At 36.9% G+C, this 25,664-nt stretch overlaps 1 protein-coding gene across 1 annotated transcript in view; it reads left to right on the top strand.

Moving 5' to 3' along the window:
* Positions 1-25,664, top strand: part of LOC115431514 (calsyntenin-2) — a 304,871-nt gene that overhangs the window by 235,971 nt on the left and 43,236 nt on the right. Inside the window, exon 9 of the mRNA XM_030151920.1 lies at positions 22,431-22,593. Coding sequence (XP_030007780.1) covers positions 22,431-22,593 — 163 coding nt within the window. The remainder of the gene's footprint in view (positions 1-22,430; positions 22,594-25,664) is intronic.

Raw genomic sequence — 25,664 nt, 5'->3', positions numbered from 1 at the left:
GTGTATTTGTGTAGATCTGATAAAACTCCAGTTTGTGTGTAGTCATGTGGACAGGGAACACAAGGCCATGTAAACACATAACTGAATGCAGTATTTATAGAAACACATATTTCCCCACCTGTTTACAATAATAACATCAGTGCACACCAGATCATTTTCAGAAATGTTTTCATCTACGCAAACCTGTATATAAATATATATACACCGCAGATCTATCACAATGTTAGCGTTAGGATAAACAAATCATGCACATGGCATTGGTGCATTTTTTTTTTTGCCACACACTGATGTTCAGGACCCTAAACTCCTACTGTGTCTTCCCTGTACATGCACAACCATGAAAATGGAGCGTTCCAAAATGTCTACTTTGGCTGGAGTTTTTAGAAATCAGTGTTATACTGTTGTTTTCATGTGGATGAAAGGCAAAAACACATTAGAACGTATCTGTTTTCCACATACCTGGCTATGTGTGTACGTGGCAAAAGAGATCAAAAACACACATCACACTTTAATACATTCATGTCTATTGTTGCTGTGTGTAATAAACATGCACCTGAAACAACAAATTTAGGTCATACAGGTGTATAAGTCAGTGTATTACTTGAAAAAGATCATGGTCAGCATGGATACAGTAGGGATGAGGATAGAAGTGTTGTAGCAAAATCCACATAATATAAAGAACAGACCTTTACAAACTGAACTGTAGGTTAGAATTTAACTTATCATTATACAGTTTATAAAACAGTTTATAGAGTTTTTGCATTGACAGATGTTTTTGAGCAAAGGGGGCTGAGTAGACCTCTATATAAGTGTGTAGGTTTTTTTTTTGTTTGTTTGTTTGTTTGTTTTTTTTATTTATTTTGAGTAGTTTTGTTGTGTTCCTATTTTGTCATCCTAACAAAGATGTGTTAACCTACTTGTTCTTCACATAACTGAGACCCAACTTTTTTCTTCACCGACCTGATGATTAAATACTCAAGGTTCATGGCTATACAAGGCCTGTCTACCCCTGTTTTCTCTAGGATAAAATATGGCCCAGCAACAAGACAAAAATGCCTATCTAATCCATAGTGCGGTTCATAAGTCTCACCTTCAAACCTGATGAACTCAACAGCAGTGGTGGAATTTTCAGACCTTGAAACGATATGAAAAACTGCCATGAAATTTTTGTAATAAACGCTCTTACCTTGATGACAGGATGCAGGTTTTCTTACATGCCATGATGGGAACCAATAACCTGCATCACCTCTCAGCAGTGGAAGTGGCTACTTTGATTATTCTACAGAAAATATTTACATTTTCACACATTTCACCATTCCCTGTATGTCCTTAGCACTGAGTTTGTGACGATCCAGGATATTGAAGACCTTTGGCCTCACTTTTGTGGTTAAAGGGGAGAACAAAAGGCAAATAAAAGAAAATAACAGCTCAGTAAAAGCTGCTGTTCTGTGCAATTCATCATATTAATCTGGACCAAATAGGTTCCCTGTTCTTCCAGCAAATCTATTCCTTTACCCTTTGCCCTTAAGTCCCTCTCACTTTTAGTTTTCTCGCTTGCTTGCCAAATAACACTCCCAGAGCTTCCACCTTGACTTTCTGCCTACCCAAATAGTTTTCAAGACAGAAAGTTTATGTGCAATGCTGGTCTTGCCTCTGGCCGGCAAAAGCACTTCCTGGATTGAGGGTGAATGTCAGAAACTGCAGTGGAGATTTATTGTCCACATGCCACCCTGACCTGAAGTGTGACACAGAAAAAGATGAAAAAGAAGGATGAAGTGAGGAAAAGAAAGAGGCACAGAGGTGGAGAAACAAGCGAAGGTGGTAGAGAGCTGGCAGACCTGGCGTAGGAGTTTTGGTGGTTGCACCTACTGTCAGGGTTACGGTAATCAAAGGGAGGCGTGTGATGGATGTTGTGTGGCAGTAGGCAAGATGGCACATTGTTTCTCCCCAGTCTGTCTCCCTCTAGGGCTCTGCTAAAGGTCTGTGGCAACTTTCACCACTGCTTGGTTTGTACTGACAGTCTAAACCTGTGGGACCTTTTTTTTTTTCTGGTCGTGAAGCTGCTGTTGTTTCACACTCTGTTTCTCTGCCACTGTTACTCAGCTCTTCCCCTTCACCGTAGCATCCACACATATGGCTGTATAGTAGTCTGCATGGCTTCAGGAAGCAGTGACTCACCAGCTCTGCCAGCTTGATGCAACAAACAAATCCAACATGCATTAATAATGCATTCAGGCCTTACAGGAAATCAGCACTTTTACCTTCTTAGCAACGAAAACATATACTGTAGTATCTACTGTATATATCCTACTGCCAGGATTCAGCATTGGAGATACTACGTATCTGCCCCTAAATCGGTTTTAACTTTCACTTAACCTTTATTGACAACATTTGATGTTTCCGGTAATGAGGCTTTAGTTTTACCTTTATTTTTCAAAGTAGAGATTTGGCCAGAACAGCATTTTACCCTCACGACACACAGTCTTTTAACCTCTGCAACCTACAACAATACCATTCCTTAACATTGGGAAAATGCAATTGGGCATGATCCAGGTGGATACTGATGATGACACCAGAGCAGAAAAGCATTTTAGGTAAAGGTTCAAAGTCTAATCTTTAATATTTGTGAATTATGCAACCGGCTGAATACCCCTTGTCTTATCCTCCCCGTTGGAAACTTCATAAAAAAGAACAAAAACCCTTGTTAGAGCTTTTCTTGGCTTTTAGTTTACGTGAGTAGTGTCTCTGGTCTAAACTGAAAACAGTAGGTGTTTGGAGTTACTGTGGACAGGATGCACAGACTGTAGTTTCATCCATAGCACCATGGGTAATCTGCCAATCTGATGGACCACATAGTGGTTGGTGAAATAATTACATTATCAGTGTGGAAGGTAATTAATTACATTCTCTAAAGTTTGAACTTGATGTAGATATTGTCACGAGTTGAACTGTTATGCATCTTTTGCTTTGTTCTGTGTTTGACTTTATCATTTCAACAGTTAAGTGTATTATGTTCTGTTTTTTTGATTGAGAAAAGTATTTTTGTTGCCTCTGTTTAAGACTAAATCACAGCTCAACACACTGATGTTAGAAATAGAATGTAAATTTTGATGAGATCTACCTGTTGCCATTTTCATTTTACGAAGGAAAAAAAAAAAAATGAAGCTAACCTACTTTGAATAAATGTTTATTAAATACCAGCCTGCTGCATAGTTTTGCCACATCATCATGCTTGCTGAGAAATAATAGAGAGGTGTGACTGGGTGAAGGTCTCCAAACTGGAGAAAATAATTTGTTCGGCTGAGTGGCATGCAGATGATTTACAAATGCAGATTTAGGCGTTAGAGCCAATCCATGCATCACCATAATCTGAAGTTAAACAGCCCATTCTAGGGTAACAAAACCATTATAAATAAAGCCATTATAAACAAGCGAAAGTGTAATTTATGAATAATACATTTCATTTCTGCCATTATATCCCACTAAACGTTATGATTTTGGTCAAACAACCTGTAGCCTCCTCAATAATGGCTCACAGTTGACTTTTTTTATGCTCACAGTCTCTTTTTTCCTCTAAAGTAAATGCTTTGATTGCCTAAACAACTAAAAAAGCAGCTGAGTTTATTTATTTTATTAAGTTGGTCAGAGTGGTATTGAAAAAAAAGCAGAGAAAAAATAGAAATGTGATGTCAAACTAAAGATTCAACCCTGTTTTAAAGACCAGAGGAGGCACAGATATTTGTGTTCACATGTTGTCACATTAATACATAGACAAATACAATGTGTACAGATAGATGAAAACATATAAGTACTATAATAGTGCCTTACTGCCTCCCTCCTATGAACTTCTGTCACTCATGTTATCCAATAAAATACAATAAGATTTACTGTGCTTTTTTAGTCTGTATTGATAAATAAAATTAAAAAAAAAGGAAAACACTGTCAGATTACATAATATTTTAGCCCACAATGGATGGATTTTATGATTGTGTCTCATAACTGACTGCTTAGCTGATTCATCACTGTCCTGACCTCAGCTCCTCGGCTCTTTTACAGGCATATATTTGCCTTTAACAGTGTATTAAAGTGTAGTATTCATACATTTACTAAATGACCTGATGACTTCAATAGTAGCAAATGTACAAATGGTATTTACTCAAGTAGAAGTTTTCATATTTCTACAGGTGGTTTCCATTCAAAACTAACTGAACAAAATCTCAATCCAATCTAAGTTAAATAAAATAAAAAATATATATGTAGTGAATGAGTATTTTGGTTAAATGTGGAAATAACCTCAATATTAGTAACAGAACTCAAACAGAAGTCTCATTTCTTCTTAATATGCTTTTATCATTTTGTTACATGTGTGAATTGCATTGATAGATTATCTAAGGGAAAGTCTTCGTTATTGCTCCATCCATCCATTTCATCCATTTAGGGTAAAATGCATCCTGATTTAAAGAATGCATGTGTCCATGCAAAATAAGAAATAACACAAAACAGGTCTCTAATCCATTAAAACTATGGCTTTCAAGTCATAAAAAAAAAAAAAAAAAAAAAAAAAATGATGCAATTAATCACAATTAATCCTGTTTTTGTTTTCAGACCAAAGGTTATAGTAATTGATTTAAATATAAAAATGTAGAATCAATGAAAAATAAATAATGTCTTTAAAAGTAACTCCTTTTTCTGGATTTCATCTCAATACCTTCACACACACACATTCGCTCTTCTGAACAGGAGATTTATAATAAAATCATCATCTTACCAGAAGATAATCATAATGAACTGTCAGTATGTAAAACAGGATTTTCTGATCTGCACTGACAGAAATAAGGCAAACTTTCAAAACAGAAGAAATGATCTTAAAGGCACTAATTTCTTGAAAACACAAAGTCTCTCTAATTCTTACACTAAAATGCCACATGACTGTTTAACATTTGAAGTGACAAAGAACAAATGCTGATACTCAATTTGAAGATAATTAATTAATGTAAGTTTTGTTTACTGTCTGTGTCAGTTGACCAACGATCAGTGTTGGACCGCGTTATGTGCAGGTTGTGTGAACGTGTAGGTGTGTTTATTTGTGTTTTAGATCAGTGACAGATGAGAAACGTAACATTCTTTTTTTTTTTCAGATTTGTCCATTCTTTTCTTTATTGATGCTATCTTTGTCTGTGTTGAGCCCAGCAGAACTCAAACTACAGTATCTGAACAATCTATGGTCTTATACATTAACTGAGGAGCAACTGAATGAACAACCAATAGTTTGTATAAGGTCAAATAGAGTTAAAAGGAGTGATGATATCAAACTGTCGCTTGGATGTCTTGCTCCATTTTTCACCATTGTGAGGTATTTGTCTCACACACTGACAGTCAGTTGTGATGGCCTCGATGGCTTTATTGTAAATTAGTCATTCACAAGACAGAATGTGTGTGAGAAGGTAGAAAGATCCAATAGGACTTACTTACGTACTTACATACGATTCAGAAGATAAATGAATGAATACCTGTTCAGTACTTATTCTTCATCATTCTATGTTTTTTACATTCAAATAAATTATTATGATCTTGAAAGTGAAGGGAAAAAAATGCATGTAGTCGTGATTAATTACAGAAAATGTAGTTTTCTTCTATCTGTTTCTATTTTTCTATCAATTTTCTACCTTATCTGACAACCCTAGAAAAAAAATTAGTTAGTTGTAGCTTAGAATACTTTGTTTTATTCAATTAATTCCGTCTGATCATCAGTTTCCTATCATTAACCCTTAAAGACCCAAACAGCTATCAGCCTCTACTGATGTACAATGTTTAAACCAATGCAGTTTGTCATCTTCTCATGGTCATCAGAAATGACCCATTTGGACGTTCATAGGCTCCGTAGTTACCATGGAAACTCCATCATCTTCTACAACAATGATTTACCAGTAAAACCCATGGAGTTTGACAAATGACAGTGGGTGGAGATGCTTGGTTTATATTCAATTAATGATATGTTTTACTGAAAAAGTCTGTTTTTCTCCAGCTTTTTCTGTTTTTGATATAACCCTTAACTTTAATCTGAGCTTTTATGAACCTCTACATGATCAGTAAATTAAATAAAGGAAAATGCCTAATTTTCACTTAAAAATACAAAATAAGGCTAATATTATAATAAATGGTGATAAATCACTTAAGAAAAATCAAATATACAGGAAAAAGTCACACTGGGTCTTTATGGGTTAAATAATTTTGCTGTAGTTCCTGCACATTCTCATACCCCTGGTGTAATTGTTTGACTGTGTTAAGCACTTCAGTGCACTCTAGTTCTCACCCTACTCCAGACCAGTTAGTCAGAATAAAATGAAATACCTGTTAACTTGTCTGGTTAGAACTACCCATTCCACATCAACTCAAAGTAAAAAAACAAACAAAAAAAACCCTGAATACAAGCTTTTTCAACTTAAATCTAACAATATATTTGCTCAATCTCAAACCACATGCTGTATTTTCAGAGTATCCAACTGAGATTGTCAAAAAAAGAAACCCCAGTGTCTCTATTTGTGCGCAGACCTCAAAGCAACAAGCTTCAAAGACCCTCCATGTGATCTGTACCAAATAATTCCTGAGAAAAAAAGTGTTGTCGGGGATGTACATTATGGATATTGTTAATGTTTAAGAAATGCAAAGATTAATAATGGGGTCTAGATTCTGAAATAATAAAGCAGTCAGAGTAGTAGACTCAAAGTGGCTGCATGTAGTTAAAAAGCAGGCGTACACCACAGTGGGTGAGCAGTTAATGGTTCTTTAGTGCAGACTTTGTCATTATGCACAAACCACAATTTCAGTATATTTTGTTTTCAGTTTCATTTTATAGTCATCTGAAAATTCCAATCGTTTTTTTAAAACCGTCTTTTCTTTTCAACTTAGCACTTTATTTCTTTTGTCCTTCAGTCTTCACCAGGAGATTAACAAACTTACACTAATCTAAAAGGGGAATGTGTGACATAAGGAGGATTTTAATAGATTATAATGTGTTGTTCTGCCAGTCAACACATCTCCTATATGTTTTGGTTTTCTACTGTGACATATTTTTTTCAGCGAATGTGTAGATGCTTAAGGGTTAGAGTTAGGAGCTAGGGGTTGTTTGAGGGCTCTTTTTTTTCTAAATCAGTCCAGCTGCTTTTTGGCACCTGGTTGAACTCCAAAAAGCAGTTACATGGTCAAAACTTGGTGAAAACACTGTAAAAAATAAAGATAAATAAATAAATAAAAAAAACCACAACACTGCAAACAACAGTAAAAACAAAAACAGACAAGGAAAACAGTGTAAAAAAAAAAAAAAAAAAAAAAAGCCCAAATTGTCTATTTTTATAGTGAATTGGTCTCACTCACTGCTGTGTGTTTTGCCCTCCATTCCACAGGCGGCGAGGGGTACACTGAGCATGCTCAGATGTCTATGTGAAGCACAAGGTCTATTCTATCAGCACATTTTGAAATTTTTCCTACTGAGCAAAAGCTTGAATTTTTATGAATATTTGAAATAAATCATCCACACAGAATGCTCACCACAGACACATCAGGGGCTAAAGGTTTAAAGCGTCTCGTTACACATCTTTTTTTACTTTTGGTGTAGAAATCAGATCAATAACTAAAACAGTAGCAGATAATCCATAGGGAACGCTAGGGTGCCACCCCTCTTAAAATTACTTGGTGAAGAATATTATATTATGAATTAATGCTTGTCCTCTCTCCTGCAGTTCACAGCAAGTTGTTTTTAACTGTAGTTTGTCAACTTCTGTGTGTTTGCTTCCGAATTACGCATGTATGAACTGTTGAAAGTGAACACTGTGTCAGTACGTTCACTTCCTGGTCACAGGGCACCAGTCTAATGAGCATGCATTTTGCTCTAAGTAAGTAAAATGTATTTTTATGGAACCTTTCACAGACAGACAGCAGTTACACAATAACACACAAGACAGTGGGAAAAGGACAGTTGGAAAAAATGGTTTAAGCTATAATGTTTATTTTTCAATACTCCATCTAGGTCAATTCACTTCTGCAAGTGTTGATACCAGCCATGGAATAAATCTGTGTAAAAGTGAGATTCAAACCATGTCAAAAGCGAAGATCTTTTTCCATAAACTTTCTGAAGCACTCTAAGTACGTAAAACACAGAATCAACAGTCATAAAAGTCAATGACAAGTTAAAAACTAGGCCTGTAACGGTACACATACCGAACACACCTGTTCAGTTCAGTACACAGCTGTACCGAAACGGCACAGTATGTTGAGAAAAAGAAAAAGGAACGAAAGACGTTGTTCGAAGCAGAACTTTAAATCTGTGCAAGTTCCACACGAACATGTTGAAGGAGCGCGCATTGACCCAAAATATGAAATAGTGGCGGCCGTAAGGTTAAAAAAAACAACAACAAATACGACGTGAACCTGGAAGGAAGAGATTGAAGACCCTCATCATTACTAGTCATCATTACTGTCCAGTTTGGGATCGCATCAGGTCTGGTGAAAGACAACAATGAGGAAAGAGACATTAATAAGACAAATGTTATTTGCCACCTATGCACGGTAGTTGTCATACTCTTACACCTGCTCTCTCTCTCTCTCTCTCTCTCTCTCTCTCACGTATGCTGTATAAAAGAGGAATAGAGCCCAGGAGTTGGACGTTGAAAGTATGTAAAGTTTCACTTTCGTTTCAAACCCGTGTTAGTTACATTAGTTATGGACCGAAACCCCAGGTATGTAACTGCGCTGCCGCCGCCACCACCGATTTTTGTTTTTTGTTCAAAACTACCTTTCTGGGAAAAGTGCAATATTAATGTTTAAAATACATTTAGTAATATTAATAATGTGTTTTATTTTCTATTTGATTTATAGCAGCAGAATTATATTATTCCTGTTTTTCTATATTCTATTGTCTCCAAAAATTGGGGGAAAAATGTTAAAAAATTCACAATAAATGCATTAAAGATGTTTTGAGGGGTTTTCTTTCTTCCCGTACCGAACTGAAAAAAAAAGAAAAACGAACCGTGGCTTTCAAAACCGAAAACATACCGAACTGAGAATGTTGAGTACTGTTACAGGCCTATTAAAAAAGTCCTGGAATAAAAATGTCTTAAATGTAAATGTCAGAGGGAGCTCGTTCCACAGTTTAGGGGCAGTCGGTCTCCTCTTGTCCTGAAATGGGTTCATTGGAGGTCGTTGACTGAGCAGTGACTTAGGACTCACGCGTACTTGACAACGAGCTATAACGAAAGTTAACGGATGGAATAGTGAGGTACGTGATCTTTTGAGATGGCTAGCTATGAAAATCCACAACAGGTACCATTTAAAGATTCACTCTGGGGCACAGTTTCTGTACCCTGTAGCCAGTCAGAATTGTTTATCATCTCTGAGATGGAAAACACTTTCATATCTAAAGGTGTCATTCACTTACTGCATGCATTAGACACATGATAATAAGAACAGTTCACACTTAGGATGACGTTTACCATACAGGATCATCTTCATGATCCAAAGAACAATCACATTACAGGACATGCAAAGACCGTACCAGATACGTACACTTATGTAAGACTCATCAGTGATAAGAACAACAGGGACACGGAGTCTTTCTTCTGTCTTTATTGGATGATTTTCATTGGGCGTCAGTGTGGCCTTGAGTGGGATACACACACTTTCCTGACTCCAGAATAAACATGAAACAGATGATTAACCTGCTCCAACTGTCACAAGTATTAATGTTTAGATCTTGTGTAAAACACAGAAGCGGAAGAAACACAGAACACATGGTTTTTAGGCTTGAGATGTAACATAGGACCACGTAAGAGCAGTTAATTGATGGTTGGGGGTTAGGTTTTATATCATAACTGCTGTTTTCTTGTTGTCCTGCATCCCTAAATCTTGTTTGTTGTCATTTACCACGTTAAGAATTGCTGACTTTTTTTTTCTTTGTCTTAGATCCATGTAGTGATAATGATGCAAAATAAGTACATCAAAACTAAAACAGCTGGTCCATGCAGCTTTGTGTTAACAGCTCCTGCTTATAAGTAGTGAATCACTGTGAAAAGTAATTTTGTCGTCTGGTTTTTAAAAGACAAGCTTACAAACAGATGTCCACATCAAAAGTGCTATCTTCAGCTGCTGTAGGTGAGACTGTGCACGTTACCTGGAACTGCTGAACACCTACCAAAATCACCAGTAACATACAGTAGCCTACTTTTCTCCGTTCTGCTCCATATAAACCCAACAAGGTAAGAAAGTCAATGTAATCAGTCTCACTAAAATGACCATGGAGCCTAAAAAAACCTTTTTATATTAGTGTGTGTGTGTGTGTGTGTGTGTGTGTGCGTGCGTGTGTGTGTGTGTGTGTGTGTGCGTGCGTGTATGCATGCATGCGTGCATGTGTGCGTGCATGTGTGTATGTGTGTGTGTGTGTATGTGTGTGTGGCCCATTATGCGCTTGTGGAGAGGTCATTTGGCTGTTGACTCCCAGTCTCTGCTGGGAGCGGCCGTATAATTGCTACTCTAATTAGTCACTTTTGCCAGCCGGTAATTCATAGTCACCTTCAAGTACATCTCCAATACACACACATGTACAAACAAGTATAGAGTACAACTGTTATACACAGACTTCCTATACACACACATCCGACAAAAAGCCTTTCCTGTGCTATCACTCTTTTTTAATTGTTTCTTCTATTTTGGTAATTATAGGCTCTCAGAAAAGCAATTTTGGATGCTTACAACAATTGACATGATAATGGTTTCCATGTTGACACTGAGCTGACGATGATTTATGGCAATTATGTGTTAGCAAACAACACTTTACTAATGATACTGGAGGCTAAGTATTTCCAAGCCCATATTAACAGCACTTAATGAGACTTTTCCACAGTCATGGAGCTTCTAGACAACAATACTTGATGTTTGACATGTTTTGACTTAGTTTTACATTTTATATAATCAAATGTTGGCACACATGTAGGCTGTAGATGGCGGTACTTTTCCTCTGTCATGGTGCGTTCACCTGCCTCCAGCTTCATTTGGCCTCCTATCTTCCAGCACCAACCAATCAAATCCCTTCATTTTACACCCCTGCTTTCACTTTGCCTCTACAGTAACTTTCTCATTCCTTCCCTGCCCCCCCCCCACACCCCTTTAAAGTCACCTTGCCTCCAATGCTCATCAATCTCTGTTGTGGATTCTCTCTCCATCAGGCCCTACAGCCTCCACCGCCGCCCTCAGCTCCCTAACTCCACCCTCTCTCTCTGCTCCATCTTTTTGTTTTGCTCGGCTCTACACTTTAACAGTAAGGCTAAGAATAACCTCGTATTTATAGTCAGTGCTTCTTGTTTGTGTGTTAACACAACGTGCCATTTTGGGTAGGCACATCTGCACCACCCCTTCATTTTTTCAGCGGTTTTTGGGAAGGTGCAAGAGAAGCCAAACACAACAGTTATGAATCTATGTGCAGAGCCACATTTTTGATGTGTCAGTTAGCTGATAATGTGTGTGTCAATATGTCAAATATCTTTCTCCCAAATAATCCTGCAGTTTAACCACTTCACCACAGACTGTCTGTAACCATATAGTCCAGTGGCGTTTGGCCTCACACTCTGATTAGTCAGTGTTTTACACATAAATAGTATTCTAACAGTGGCATGAGTCTCATCTCATGAAATCGCGTTGTATATTGCACCAGTTCTTATGGCATTTGGTGTGCTCTATGTAAGCATTTTCAACCTTTTGAGTGTAATTCAATGCCATTTGATCGCGTGTCAATTTATGCCAAGATCTCCAGTTCACATAACCCTAACCCTCAGTGCATGGTATTTGACACGGCAGGAACATACATGCGGAAAGCTTATAAAGCGTACAGATAACACAGTAATTAAAAACGCTGCGTATATTTACACGAGTCACGATTGAGGCACGTTGGAGGCATAAACATCGTCACCTGTGACATTTAGAGCAGGTTAATCATCTGCTTTATGTTTATTCTTAAACCCTGAATGTATCTGTATCTCACTCTACGATGCAAAAATTAGAAACCTGAGGTAATTTTTTTTAATCCACCAATGAGAGCACAACCTCAGGTCACTTGTTCACCATAGGCTTTAGAAGACACACTCACATAAATGAACTAAATACAGTTAAAATAACCTCGATCGATGCTGGCATGATCCACAGGACACAAGATGAGTATTATACCATAGGAATTTAAATGTGGGTTTTTTTGTTAGTTTTTTAATTTCAGAGATGTTTTTGTTAAAATTAATATGTTTAATTAAGTCATTCTAAGTGCAGCAGTGCCACTGTGCCCTCTAGACCAGCTCCTACTCCTGCGAGTGTCATTAAGGTCTTTTGTTATGAGATTTTTATTTGTATTTTAACGATTCCCAAGAGTCACATTAACCCCTACTAACCCCTGCTTAGTCTATTACCTAAATCTTGGAAATGTATTTGATTTCACAGTTTTCTTTATGGCACAAAATCTGATCTGTCTTTTTCATTTATTCCTCCTTTACTTTTTTTAAGGAACCACTGAGAGAAGATCTTTTCCCCAGAATCCTGGTTAAAATGTTTCAAGGTTTATGTAAAGAAGCAACATGGTTCTTTGAAAACAGAGCACACAATTTCTTTGTACATATTTCAAGTCGATGAACTGTTATTCTTTTTTTCAGTAATAGAAAGTTATTATACGACCCATAGGAGGATTTCATAAATTAGTAGCCGTACCAAAAACAAGAGAAAAACAAAACATTAAGGTATAATGAATACTCATTGTGTTTATGCTGCAGCAACACAAGGACAAAGGTTTTGTTTGTTTAGGATTTTAAAGAAACTGCTTTGATAGGTTTAGAATAAGAATTTTGTTAAGGTTAGATGACCTCTGTAATCATGATTACAATAATAAATACACTATTACAGACGTCTGGAAGTGGCGTCCTCTTTTAAAGGCCAAACTTTGGTTGATCAAAACATGTAGGACTACATTATTTGTCCGTTTAATAGAGTCAAACACATATATTCAAACTCTGACCACGATGAGATACGATTACATTACTAGACTTCACTAATCTTAAAGGGGTCATATTTTGCTAAACCCACTTTTATTAGTCTTTGGTACATTTATTTGTGTATTTGGACCCTAACAGTTCATAAAGTTTGAATTTGAACCCTCCAGGTGCTGCAAAGTTATCTTTATATTCATTCTGGCAATAAATTGGTGGATTTCTACAACCTGTTTTAATTCCTGCTTAATTCGTTACGTTTTATAACTAGTTATGTCACAAAATTTGCACATGTAAGGTAGAGACTTGCGACAAACATTTCTCAGAGTGCGCCATGATTGTTTATCAGCAGCAGTCATTGTAGTAAAAACTGAAAATATGTCCAGACTTCGAGCTGTTTATATAAAACGTTCAGTTGTTGGTTGTATTAACAAACACAAGTGGCTGAACGGGACAGAAAGCACAGCCAACCACCTGGAGGGGGTGGGGTGTGAAGTGGTTTATTTGGATTTAAAGGGCCAGCGCTCAAAACAACCTTTTTTGTGTCATTACTCAGAAATAGGGTTGAAGATGGACCTGTGGAGTTGAATTAATGAACAATTCAGACCCAAACATAGCATTTACAGTTTATATAGACCACAGGGAAATGTTTTAAAATGCATAATTCCATTTAAAAAAGCAACATATCACTCCTTTAATCCTTAACTCTACTAAAGGTCAGTGTAGGCAGACTGCTCAAACACTCTATGGGAACAGCTTGAGCTGGAAAAGATTTTCTGTTCTATGTATGAATATGAACAGGAAATGATTTCAAGCAAAGTGTTGTCCAGTTGCGTCTTAGAGCTCAGGGTTTTGCAGCTGCACAAAGAGTCAGAGGACAGAGAGTGAAACAGAGAAGATCAAAACCCTTTTTCCTACCTACCTTCCTTCCTTCCTTTCCCACATGTATGGGTTTGTGTGATATGCCTGTCAGGTGTTTTGTTATAGACTGTTATTCTGCTGAAAAAGAATGGGGAAGGGGAGTTTCAGGCACGGATCAGCGATTCAGCAAAGACTGAGTCGTATCGCTTCTCTGAGTGTCATCTAGTAAGTCTGTGTGCACCAGAAGAACAATGGTGTTGGTCAATCCATTCAAACTGTCTTTTCTAACAGTTGATCTGTTGTGATTGTGTTCATAAAAAAATGCCAGCATATCATCTTTAAGCAGGAAAGATACTCAGACTCATTTATTCGCTGCTACATGAATCAGGTGTGGTAGTGTGTTTTGAATAACCTATGTGTCTGTTGACTTCCTTATCTCTGCTCTCATTGTATGATGTATGATGTATGACTGAAATGGTTGATGTCTTGCTGCAATTTTTTTTTTTTTTTTTTTAACACTGTGTTTTCAGTCAGTCTCGGTTTTATCCTTCACTCTTCTCCAATGCTAGCCATTTGTTTCCATTTGTTGAACCAACACACAAAGCCCATGACAAGTATGTATAGCCTTAAAAATTGCAGTTCACCAACCAATGTGTGGACATTCAGGGTTTGTCCAGTATTTATAAATACTGTTAAACAAACAAGCTTTACAAATACAACACATTGTTCAAGGTGAGACCAGTGGTTATAGATAGATAGATAGATAGATAGATAGATAGATAGATAGATAGATAGATAGATAGATAGATAGATAGATAGATAGATAGATAGATAGATAGATAGATAGATAGATAGATAGATAGATAGATAGATAGATAGATAGATAGATAGATAGATAGACTTTTCTGTCTGTCACAAGTGAAAGAAATTCTTCTTTGACAGGTTTGTATACAGCAACACACTAAAAACACAAATGTTTAAGCAAAACACATTAAAAGAGCATTCAGGTGCAATCATGCTAAAAAGGAGGAGGGATGCAGTTAAAAGCAGCAAACTGTTCATTCTAGATTATTCAGTGTAGTTATTGCGGAGAGAATGAAGGATTTTTTTTATCGATGTTCTTCAACCTGTGCTTCTGTTGTTTTACAATATAATCTTTATCATGTTTCAGACATCCATGAAGTGTTAACAGGTTACCAATTAGTATCATTTAGACCTCAAAACAAATGTCATTTTGCAGCTTCATCATACTTAATATTAGTTTGTTTTGCACCTAACAGTTTAATTATACTGTTCATTTTTTTTTTTTATTAAGTTCTTTTTTTAAACCTTTTAAACCTTAACTTATTAACTAGCTCAATTCTTTCGATTCATTCATCTGTTACGAACTGGTTCCGAACCAATTCATTTGATTCACCAATTTTAAGAAAAAAAACGAAACATCTATCTATCTATCTATCTATCTATCTATCTATCTATCTATCTATCTATCTATCTATCTATCTATCTATCTATCTATCTATCTATCTATCTATCTATCTATCTATCTATCTATCTATCTATCTATCTTTCTTTCTTTCTTTCTTTCTTTCTTTCTTAATGAGGTTGACAGTTGGGTAGTCCTGTATGGTCATTTAAATATGAGGACATATTCCATTGGCATCGTGACTCATTTAATCCAGTATACGTGGGCTATGCTTCTATATACTGTATTCAAAGAGATTAAAACAGTGCTGCTTCATCTCTGCCTTTGTTTTTGTCTTTTTGGTGTTTTTGTTGAACTGAGGGCATTAACTTTAATGAACATAAACGATCACCACTGGCCAAACTCATAACAAAAGACAAAAGTGTAAAAACATTCATATGCAAACATCTAGCAACACACAAAAAGAAGATTAATGACATCTTCCTTTTCCCTCGAGGTGGCGGTTTAAGTTTTGTTTTGTTTTTTTTTTTGCTTTCTTCTGTATTCTCAGAACCCTTTCTTAAACTGCTTATTTCCTTCATTTCCTTCCATCCACCTTTACCTCTCTGTCCGTCGCTCTTTTTCTTTCATCTCCACCATCCTCTCTTTCCGTCACTGCTATCTCTTGGCCCTGCCACCTTCTAAGCACAGATCACTTCATCTCTCTTCATTCTTCTGCCTCCTCTATCTCATTCCTCCATCTTTTGTTTGAAGTTAGGAGGTTGGGTTGGGTGACAGATCTCTTTAAGACTTTCAACTCCAAAGGACTTGAGGCAACAACTCCCACAGTCAGGTTCTAATGGTGAGACAGGCAAAGAAGAAAAGAGACCAAATAAAGTGCAGCGTGAAGAAAAGAGCAAGATAGACGGGGGGCAGATAGCAATTTTGTTTTCTTCTCACTGTCGTTCGCCCCAAGAGATGATGGATCTTTGATGTGTGATGTTTCCGTTCTCTACCTCTCTCTCACTCTCTTTCTTGCTTTCTGTCTTTGTCCTCTAGTTGTTTCACATACTCCCTCTCCTTTGTTTGTGTGGTTATTTATTTCATTCATTCCTTCCGTCTGTCAATTTGCATCAGGCACAGAAACAGGGAAGTGCAGAGATCGGGGAATACAAAACTTTTTGCTTTCCTTTCATAAGCAAGGCAAGCCAGAGCTGCTCTTCCAAACTTTAACTTCAGCTTTGAACTTCGTAGTTGACGCTTAATGGCGGTGGATTGATGTCTGTATATGGACTGTTTGTGTGTGGGTTTCATCACAGGTGGTGCATCCTTGTGGAATTGCTGTCACACAAACACGTACCCTTGTGGACACACCTTTTTATGTATGGATTGAGCATAGAATAAAGTTCTAGTTTCTCTGAGTTATTTCCAGAACTGAGCTTTTTTAATTTACACTGAATTAAACCTCTGCACACACAACAAAGTTTGTGTCCTTGTCCAGCTGGCATTTTCCCATGTGTGGCGGCACACCTGTTCTTTCAAGATGCAATAATGTTCCTGAAAAGATGTTGAAATTTTGTACCAAGCCAGTCAACTCTATTAAGCCATATATACACCATATTTATGCTCAAATGAAAGTCAAAAATAGAAATACACTGAGTGTGTGTGTGTGTGTGTGTGTGTGTGTGTGTGTGTGTGTGTGTGTGTGTGTGTGTATATATATATATATATATATATATTTACATATACAGGGTGGGGAAGCAAAATTTACAATGAACATTTAGTTGTTTTTTCTCAGCAGGCACTACATCAGTTGTTTTGAAACCAAACATATATTGATGTCATAATCATACTTAACACTATTATCCATACCTTTTCAGAAACTTTTGCCCATATGAGTAATCAGGAAAGCAAACGTCAAAGAGTGTGTGATTTGCTGAATGCACTCGTCACACCAAAGGAGATTTCAAAAATAGTTGGAGTGTCCATAAAGACTGTTTATAATGTAAAGAAGAGAATGACTATGAGCAAAACTATTACGAGAAAGTCTGGAAGATACTATTAAAGAAGAATGGGAGAAGTTGTCACCCGAATATTTGAGGAACACTTGCGCAAGTTTCAGGAAGCGTGTGAAGGCAGTTATTGAGAAAGAAGGAGGACACATAGAATAAAAACATTTTCTATTATGTAAATTTTCTTGTGGCAAATAAATTCTCATGACTTTCAATAAACTAATTGGTCATACAGTGTCTTTCAAGCCCTGCCTCAAAATATTGTAAATTTTGCTTCCCCACCCTAGATATATATATACATACATATATATATATATATATGTATATATATATATATATATATATATATATATATATATATATATATATATATATATATATATATATATATATATATACATATGTGTGTGTGTGTGTGTGTATGTATGTATGTATGTGTGTATATATATATATATATATATATATGCACTGTCCAAAATAATATGGATATTTTTCTAAATGTATCCACACAACCTGTATTTTATTTCACCCAAACACTAACACTATAACACAAAAATGACTGCTAACCAGTACAAATGCAGACAAACCATTGTTTCATGTGGACGTTAAACTACGAACAGTGTGGACCTTCAGATAGTACTGGATATAACAGATACAGAGGCTTTAGTCTGTCATGAAATTAAGTAGCGGTGGCAAGTAAAGTTACCTTTAGTGTTGGGTTTGGGGTTTTTGGAGTGCATTTGTTGTATTATGTACATTTGGTGATAGTGCCAGTACATTTGTCTGTTTACCAAATATGTCCATGTTGACCTCGACACATTGACACTTATATGACCTATATTTGATGGTTCAGGCACATGTTCATTATACAAAACAACAATAGGCATGTGTAAACTGGAATACTTAAACAAGCATTTTTCTAATATCTTTATTCTGGAAAACATAGGGAAAACATCCCTTTGCAAAATATCTGCACTAGTGTGAACAAGTCAATAATGCAGGTGCACCCAAAATATGGTATTTTAGTAAAATATGAATATTTATCCCTCCAAATACTGTAGCTGTGTTTCACTTCAGAACAATCATGTAATTTCCCCTGGTATCATTGTTGATCTGTGATTAAAAAAATTTCAAACATCATTTTCCCTAAATGAGGTGCACTGTTTTCAAATATACACTTGGAATTTCTCCAGCATGTCAGGAATTTGAGTTATGCTCAAGTCCATATATTGCCATTACTAGCACATCACACAAGTGATTCAATAAATTGCAAGCTTTCAAAATTTTGATTTCCATGTAATGGAAACTAGGTACCATAGAGCTTCAAGCCAAACATAATGGTGATTACTGTTGGTTCCTACGATGGGAAACTGTCACAACCCATAAGAACAGGAGACAGGGTCTGAAACATTTAGAATAATTCTGACCCAAGCTGATGGGCTCTACTACGTAGGTTTGATCTTCATTGGGCCTGATGCTCCTGCCTGTCAGTAAATGTAACTTAATTTGCATATATTTTCTTCCAATGGTGAACACACAGTGAAAGGTGTTTGAGCAAAATCAAAATTGTGTTTTTTGTTTGTTGTTTTTTCACATGTTCACACAAACTGCTAATGTATCAGGGTGCAGTGCAGGTTGTGGTTTCATACATGGCTTATTCATTTCTGCATTCGGAGAGTAAGGATGAGTGGTTCTCACAGAATGCAGAATGGAAAAAAAATAACCCTACACCCGTGTGAGCAATGACAGATATTTGGTGACACTGTGGAGCCTTGTACAGTACATTTAAATCATACAGACCATAGAAGCTGTGTGATGTGAACATTTGTTTTAAATTTGCCCGAGAAAAGGAAAAAAAAAGGTGACAGCTGTGTTTTGTGCTCCTGCAAGAACCGAGCTCTCTAGAAACACATCAATAACTGCTGGTTTGTACTGCCCTTTATAAGCCACCTTCAAATGTCTCTGTTCAGTGTTAGTTTCCCTCTGAAAAGCTCTCCAGCTGTGCTCAGCTTTAGAAAGTCAGACAAAATATTTCCTTTAGGGGTAAAAATGTCAAAACATCATAAAAACCTTTCAGACCATCTTTCATTTTTGACTGGATACAATGGAAGAAGAGATTATGCCATTTTTGCAGCTTGGCAGCAGATTTTTTTTCTTTTTTTTTTTTATTTCTACGGGCTTTACTCAGTGACTACATTTTTGGTTCTTCTAAACGCAACAATAAAACTTCCATCAGAGCATTAGGGGGTTGCAAACTCATTGCAAAAACTCAATTTGCATTTCATTGGAGACACATGATGTTTCACTTTCTTTGAAGAAGTTTTTCCCAGCTATGCAAAGATTTTAGGAGTTTGGTAAATATAGGGATTTTAAATGAAGAATATTAGTCTTTATGTCACATCGTGAGGCACCCGTTCTGATGTAACCCTGTAATCCCAAGCCCTGTTGCTGCTCCCTAAGTGGTATTGACACATGTGCGTTACTCTCTCTCTCTCCTATCCCTGAGAGGCATTTCCAACTGACATGCCAGCCCAGCAGAGGCAGCCTCCTCTTAAGCAACAGCTCTGTGCCGTCCCCCCTTTGATGCCTACGAGAGGAAGTCACCCACTAGGCGCTCAGATCCCATATGAGCTTGAGCACTCTTTGAAATACTGAAGAAAAAAAAATCATAGTAGAGGAAAGGAATTGTTTGCATGTTCAGACTGTAAATGTCAGAAAGATCAGTGTGTGCATGTGAATGAACATAACGTATTGAACACTTGGAACTTGAAGTAATGAGATAGAACCGTATTGGGGAATAAATCCAGATAATAAATTAAAGAACACAAGCCAAGCAAGTATGTGTCTATAGATACATAAAGCCTCAAAGTTATTCTCACAGCAGTTTGATTTAGTAGGATTATTACTTGAAAGGGCATCAAGATGAAAAATAGCGCATCACCTCAGTTTTGAATATTATTAATGGGAAAGTTAGAGGTGTTGTGTTTTTGCAAGGAAGACATTAAATTCCAAAATGTATCGCAGGAATACATCAAAACAAGTCTAGACAGCTAATACTGGGGCTGCATGCAAATTTCAGGTGCAGGGATTCCTGGTGTTTGTGTGTTAATACACGTTCCTACAGGCAAATCGAAGGCAATTTCATCAGTATCAATCACATCAGATGGACCATCAAAACTACAAGCAGGCCATTTCCCACCAATTCAGAGCGCCGACGCAGCAGATTGACGTTGTGCGTATGTGTTGAGCAGCTGTGCAAAATGATCACCAATAGGCCAGATGTTGTATCCAGAAACTCAGTAGCAGTGAAAATGAACCGGATTGATTAGAGCTACCATCTGCTCTGCTAGCACAGTGTTAATAAGCAGGCTGCAAAGCACTCTTCATTAGAGAGGGAGGTTACTCAAGGCTAAGTGTTCAAAGGCTGTCCCAGGTTATATCACAACAGCTGAGAGGAGGAGGTGCAGCCCATGAGTGTTGGCACTGGTGAAGTAAAACAAAGCCTGAAGCTGGGAAAAAAAAAACAAAGGTAAAGACAGAAACACTTGACAGAGAGACTGACATAAAGACAGGCAGGAGTGGGCTTTAGCATTCAATTAAAATGCACAGTGAGGTGGGCTAAAGAGGCAAGCATTCTGAAGAGAAGAAGAAGAAATGATACAAAAATGCACGTGTCATATCACCATATATCACAAGTTAAAGCTGTGATATGGATAGTTAAAGCTGCGTATGGCTTTCATCCCCAATTTTTCATCAAATCTGTAAAGCCTGAGTCATAGCCTAAGTATCATGAATCCATAAGTCTTTCCCTGATTACACGTCAGAATTTCTTCCCTCATGGTGAACAATTTCCAAGTGTACTCCACCATAAACAATCCATTGTTTTCACAAACAGAGCCAGTAGGTCACTCGGGCATTTTCGGAAATTTGTCACGACGTGCTTTGTGGGAAGCGGAGCTCCACACAGCCGCAGTAGAAAGAGGCAATGAAGCCGTTCCCATGTTTGTTGCCGATGTGGCCATAATGCGGCTGTCTGGTGCTTCACTTCTCACAATGCACATTGCGACAAATTTCTGAAAATGTCCAAGTGACCTACCAGCTCTGTAAACAAATGGATTGTTTATGGTGTAGTATGCTTTGAAATTGTTCACCATAAGTGAAGAGATTCAGGTATGTAATCATGGAAAGACTTATGGATTCATGATACTTAGGCTATGACTCAGGTTTTACAGATGTGATGAAAAATTTGTGACGAAAGTCATATGCAGCTTTAAGTGAGAGACCACAGTGTTCAAAAGGTGATACTGTATCAATATTCTAAACTATCACCATCAGCTAACACACATCTATCTTATAGTATTATCAGATTTTGTGCTTTAAACAAAGTTTCAGACAAGTGGACTAACAGTTTTATAATCTTCACATGCTGCATCAGCTGATAGTTTACATCATAGCTCTGTTAGCTTAGCTCTGTTTTTAGACAGAAAACAGCCACACAAAATCCACAAATCACCTCTGTTTTCTGTTTGGTTTGTGTCAACAACTGCACTAAAGATCTGTTTGGAATCGTCCTAACAAGATCAGAACTGTCACAGTTTGAACCGTGGATCAATAAACTGTGGAACTTTAGCAAAGATAGTATAATAATTTTGCACCTTCAATAGTTTAATAAATAAACTCTGCTGTGTAACTGAAATGCTGTGATTTTAGTGTTGAACTTCATTGTTTGACTTTAGAGCTGTCTCCAGTGATGAAAACAACAGCAAAGCTTCTATTTATACATTTTTTCCTCGAAACAGCATATGTGAGTTTAGTTTTTTCTTTGAATTTGGTACTATTTCTTTTTAACACATTTCTAAATTTTTAGACTTACAATAAAGTGTGACTTTTATTAATTTTTGATGTTTCATTTTCTCATTATTTATAGATGCATTTTTTTCATCTATGGTGTTTTATATTAATCAAATCCTCTGCTTTCAAGTATCATCCTCCAACATGACTTCTGAAATGATTATTATTCAAGATATGTATGACTTTTTTTTGTATGTCTAAATGTCACTCGGTTAATAAAAGCTTTGGATCACATTTCGATTTATGACACCTTTCCTCATGTCTCTCGCCCTTTCCCCTCTGTCTCAGATCTGTGACAAGGAGTGGCATTACTATGTCATCAACGTAGAGTTTCCAGTGGTGACGCTGTATGTGGATGGAGTGACATACGACCCCTACCTGGTGACGGATGACTGGCCTATTCACCCATCTCAGATTGATGTGCAGCTCACGGTCGGCGCCTGCTGGCAAGGTGAGAGGGCACAGCCATGATGATGATGATGATGATGATTTTGATGATAGTGGTAATAATGATGGTGTTGATGATGATGAAGCAGGCTTAAGTATAGATGCGAGTCCTTTCTTTAGCACTTAAAAATCCAACTGTAAAAACCCCGACAACAATACAACAATGAAGAATGTTTTAGAATATTTTTAAAGTATTATTACTGAGGGAGTCCTTGAGTGTGGAACATGTTCTTTGGCCTTGAATGAACAATGTAATTAAGAAGAGCACTTAGTGTGGCTTTGACAAATGATTGAACCAGTCTGAATGAAGATGTACAATTAAACTGTCCTCCAAACTGATAGCTGCCACTAATTGCACAAGGGTAGAAGAAAGGGCACTCTCTTTCCATGCAGTGCAGTCCACCGTTGATTTGATAGGCCAAATGAGACTGCTCAGTGATGCTTGGCCTCTGATAAAGAGTCATGATATCATTTTGTGCAGGAACAGGTCATCTTGTGTCGCTTTCATCTGCAGGCATTGACCCCGCTCCTCCTCCTTCCCTCCCATTTTCTTTCATTGAACACTCAGAGCCTTTAGGAGGATTAAAAGGGACTAGAATAGAAAAGGGAGTTCAGAGACTATTTCTGCTTTTTCTAGTGGGTGGCTAAGCCTCAGTAAAGAGTTGTAAAACCATTTCTGAAATCATAACATAAACCATTATCCACAGAAGATTGCCTTTTCAGAGCCCAGAGATTTAAGTGTTGATTGGAGGGGAAAAATTGCAGGAGATTAGCTGGAACTGTGTTAAAACATTACTGAAAAGAACTTTTACATTTACAGGAGTATAGTTCTTTGCGTGTTTTGTTGTATTGCTGATTGTGTTAGCAAAGAAACAGACAAGTAATGGCTTTAGAGTTTTGAAAAGGACAAAATGATGGAGTGTGACAATGGCTGGTGGAGTAAATAAGAGTGTCAGTTTAAAAAAAGTATAGTTGCATGCAACAGTGATATTTTTGCAATATTTAATTAAATCTCATGCAGTAATTTCATGGTTCATTGCGCTTAACTGGCCAGTCAGCACTGTGGAGTAGAAATAGATTTTCGTCCTGACCCCAGCCAATGAATACAATTTAAAGTGATCATATTTCAGATACCATCCGAAGAACCCATCCCTCTGCGCTGTGACCGTATTTTAGATGAAACCTCACTCAGAAAAAAAACTTGCTTCACACAAGTGCGTATGTGTGTATAACAATGATCCACAACAAATGTTTAGTCAGAGAGCCTCAGAAGATGTAATTATCAAGTCTTCTAACATTTGAAGATGGTCTCCACACAACGTGTAAAGTAGCAGCAGACTGTAAAGTGTTGTTATTATTAACAGAATCACAACTGTAAGAATATTCCGTGTAATACTACTGTATAAATCTTTATTGTTAAACCCTTAAAAACCTAGAACTTTTCTTGTGGTGATTTACAAATGTAAATGCATTTACAAATTTTTTTTTTTTCTCTTCATGTAACCTTTCCTAAATGATTCATCATGATTCATTATAATGTTATCATCTGCATTTTCCAGTGAAATGTAAGTATTTCTCCATATTTAACTCAATTATCATCCAGATGTTCATCAAAGCTCAGAACAAATTTAAAGTGCATTATATCAAAACAAAGAAACTGAACAGAAGAGAAAGTGTCATTTTTAACTAAATGTGTCATTAACTGAACATAAAAACAGCTGTCTACAACCACCGTCATTTGTCAAACTACATCTGTTTTACTGGTGAATCACTGTTGCAGAAGATGATGATATTTTGGAAAATTCATCTAAAATATACCTGTTGCGGATGTTGCACATAAGTGGTAATACCAATTATCTGACAATGTAAAAAAAAAAAAAATGTATGTCTTAATCAAATAATCCATGTAGTAATTTTGATTTTGTGCCTTTGACCTGTTACTTTGACGTAATTATTGCAAATATTATAGTTTTAATTGAGGCTTCAATAATACAGTGCATGAAAGGGTTAAAGCAGTGGTTCCCAACTTTTTATGGCTCGTGACCCCATTTTAACATCACAAATTTCTGGCGACCCCAGACATTCAAAATTGAGACATGTTTCTCTTGGAGAAATCTTAGCAGGGCCAGGCAGGTGAAGAAATCTTTCCATTCTCTATTCAGTACTGTTTTCTGACTGCGACTGTGCCTGGGCAGGTTGAAGCATCGTAATGCATGTGGTCACGTGATCGGGTCAATCACAATATGCCCTCTCAGATATTATATCCTGCATTTTTATTTTAACTTGATTTTTAATAGGAAAAATGTGTGGCGTTTTAATTATAATGAAATATATATTGAATCATTAAAAGTATTTTTATTAGTAAGTAATTTTTTTTTTTCATCAATTGCTAGAAATTTCAGGTAGCCCCATATGGATTCCAGGTAACCCCATGTGGGGTCGCAACCCCAAGGTTGAAAAACACTGGGTTAAAGGCAGTATTTATGCAAATGGTTGTGCACACATGAAAGTGTGTGATCTCAGATACAACAAGTGGTCCCAGGCACAACAAACCCCACCCCTCGCACATAATGTAGCTTATTTTGGCATCAATCCAGCTGATGTCATCATGTCTATGCATGTACTAATGTCAGTATATCAACTGCCTCTATATATGAGCCAAGTTTGAAGTAAATTGAAACAAAATGTATGTTTTTGAAAACACTTGAAATTTTGCATATTAGAAGTAAATGGGAGAAGAAAAAAGGTTTAAAAATTCATAAAAAATTGAAACCTTGACCTGTTTCCCAAAATGTAATCAGATCTATTCTGGGTCACTGGCAATCTGTAAACCCAGTTTGGTATGAATTCAGCTAATAGTTTTGCTGCTACAGTGTTAACAAACAAACAAACGAACAAACAAATAGAAAAAAATACCCCTTGCCTCCCCTTCTGGGGGTGGGGTAATCATATACAGGCCCACATGCAGCTGTTCACTCTCTTGGTCACATATGTAAAGTCTCTGTTCACTGTTATCTTTTTTACCATGTCCTTACACCAAGTACACAGCACTGCATATCTACCACTGAGACTATA

This window comes from Sphaeramia orbicularis, chromosome 13, assembly GCF_902148855.1.
Source record: "Sphaeramia orbicularis chromosome 13, fSphaOr1.1, whole genome shotgun sequence".
Classification (NCBI taxonomy): domain Eukaryota; kingdom Metazoa; phylum Chordata; class Actinopteri; order Kurtiformes; family Apogonidae; genus Sphaeramia; species Sphaeramia orbicularis.
The sequence above is the reverse complement of the archived record's forward strand: the minus strand, read 5'-3'. Positions and strand labels throughout refer to the sequence as shown.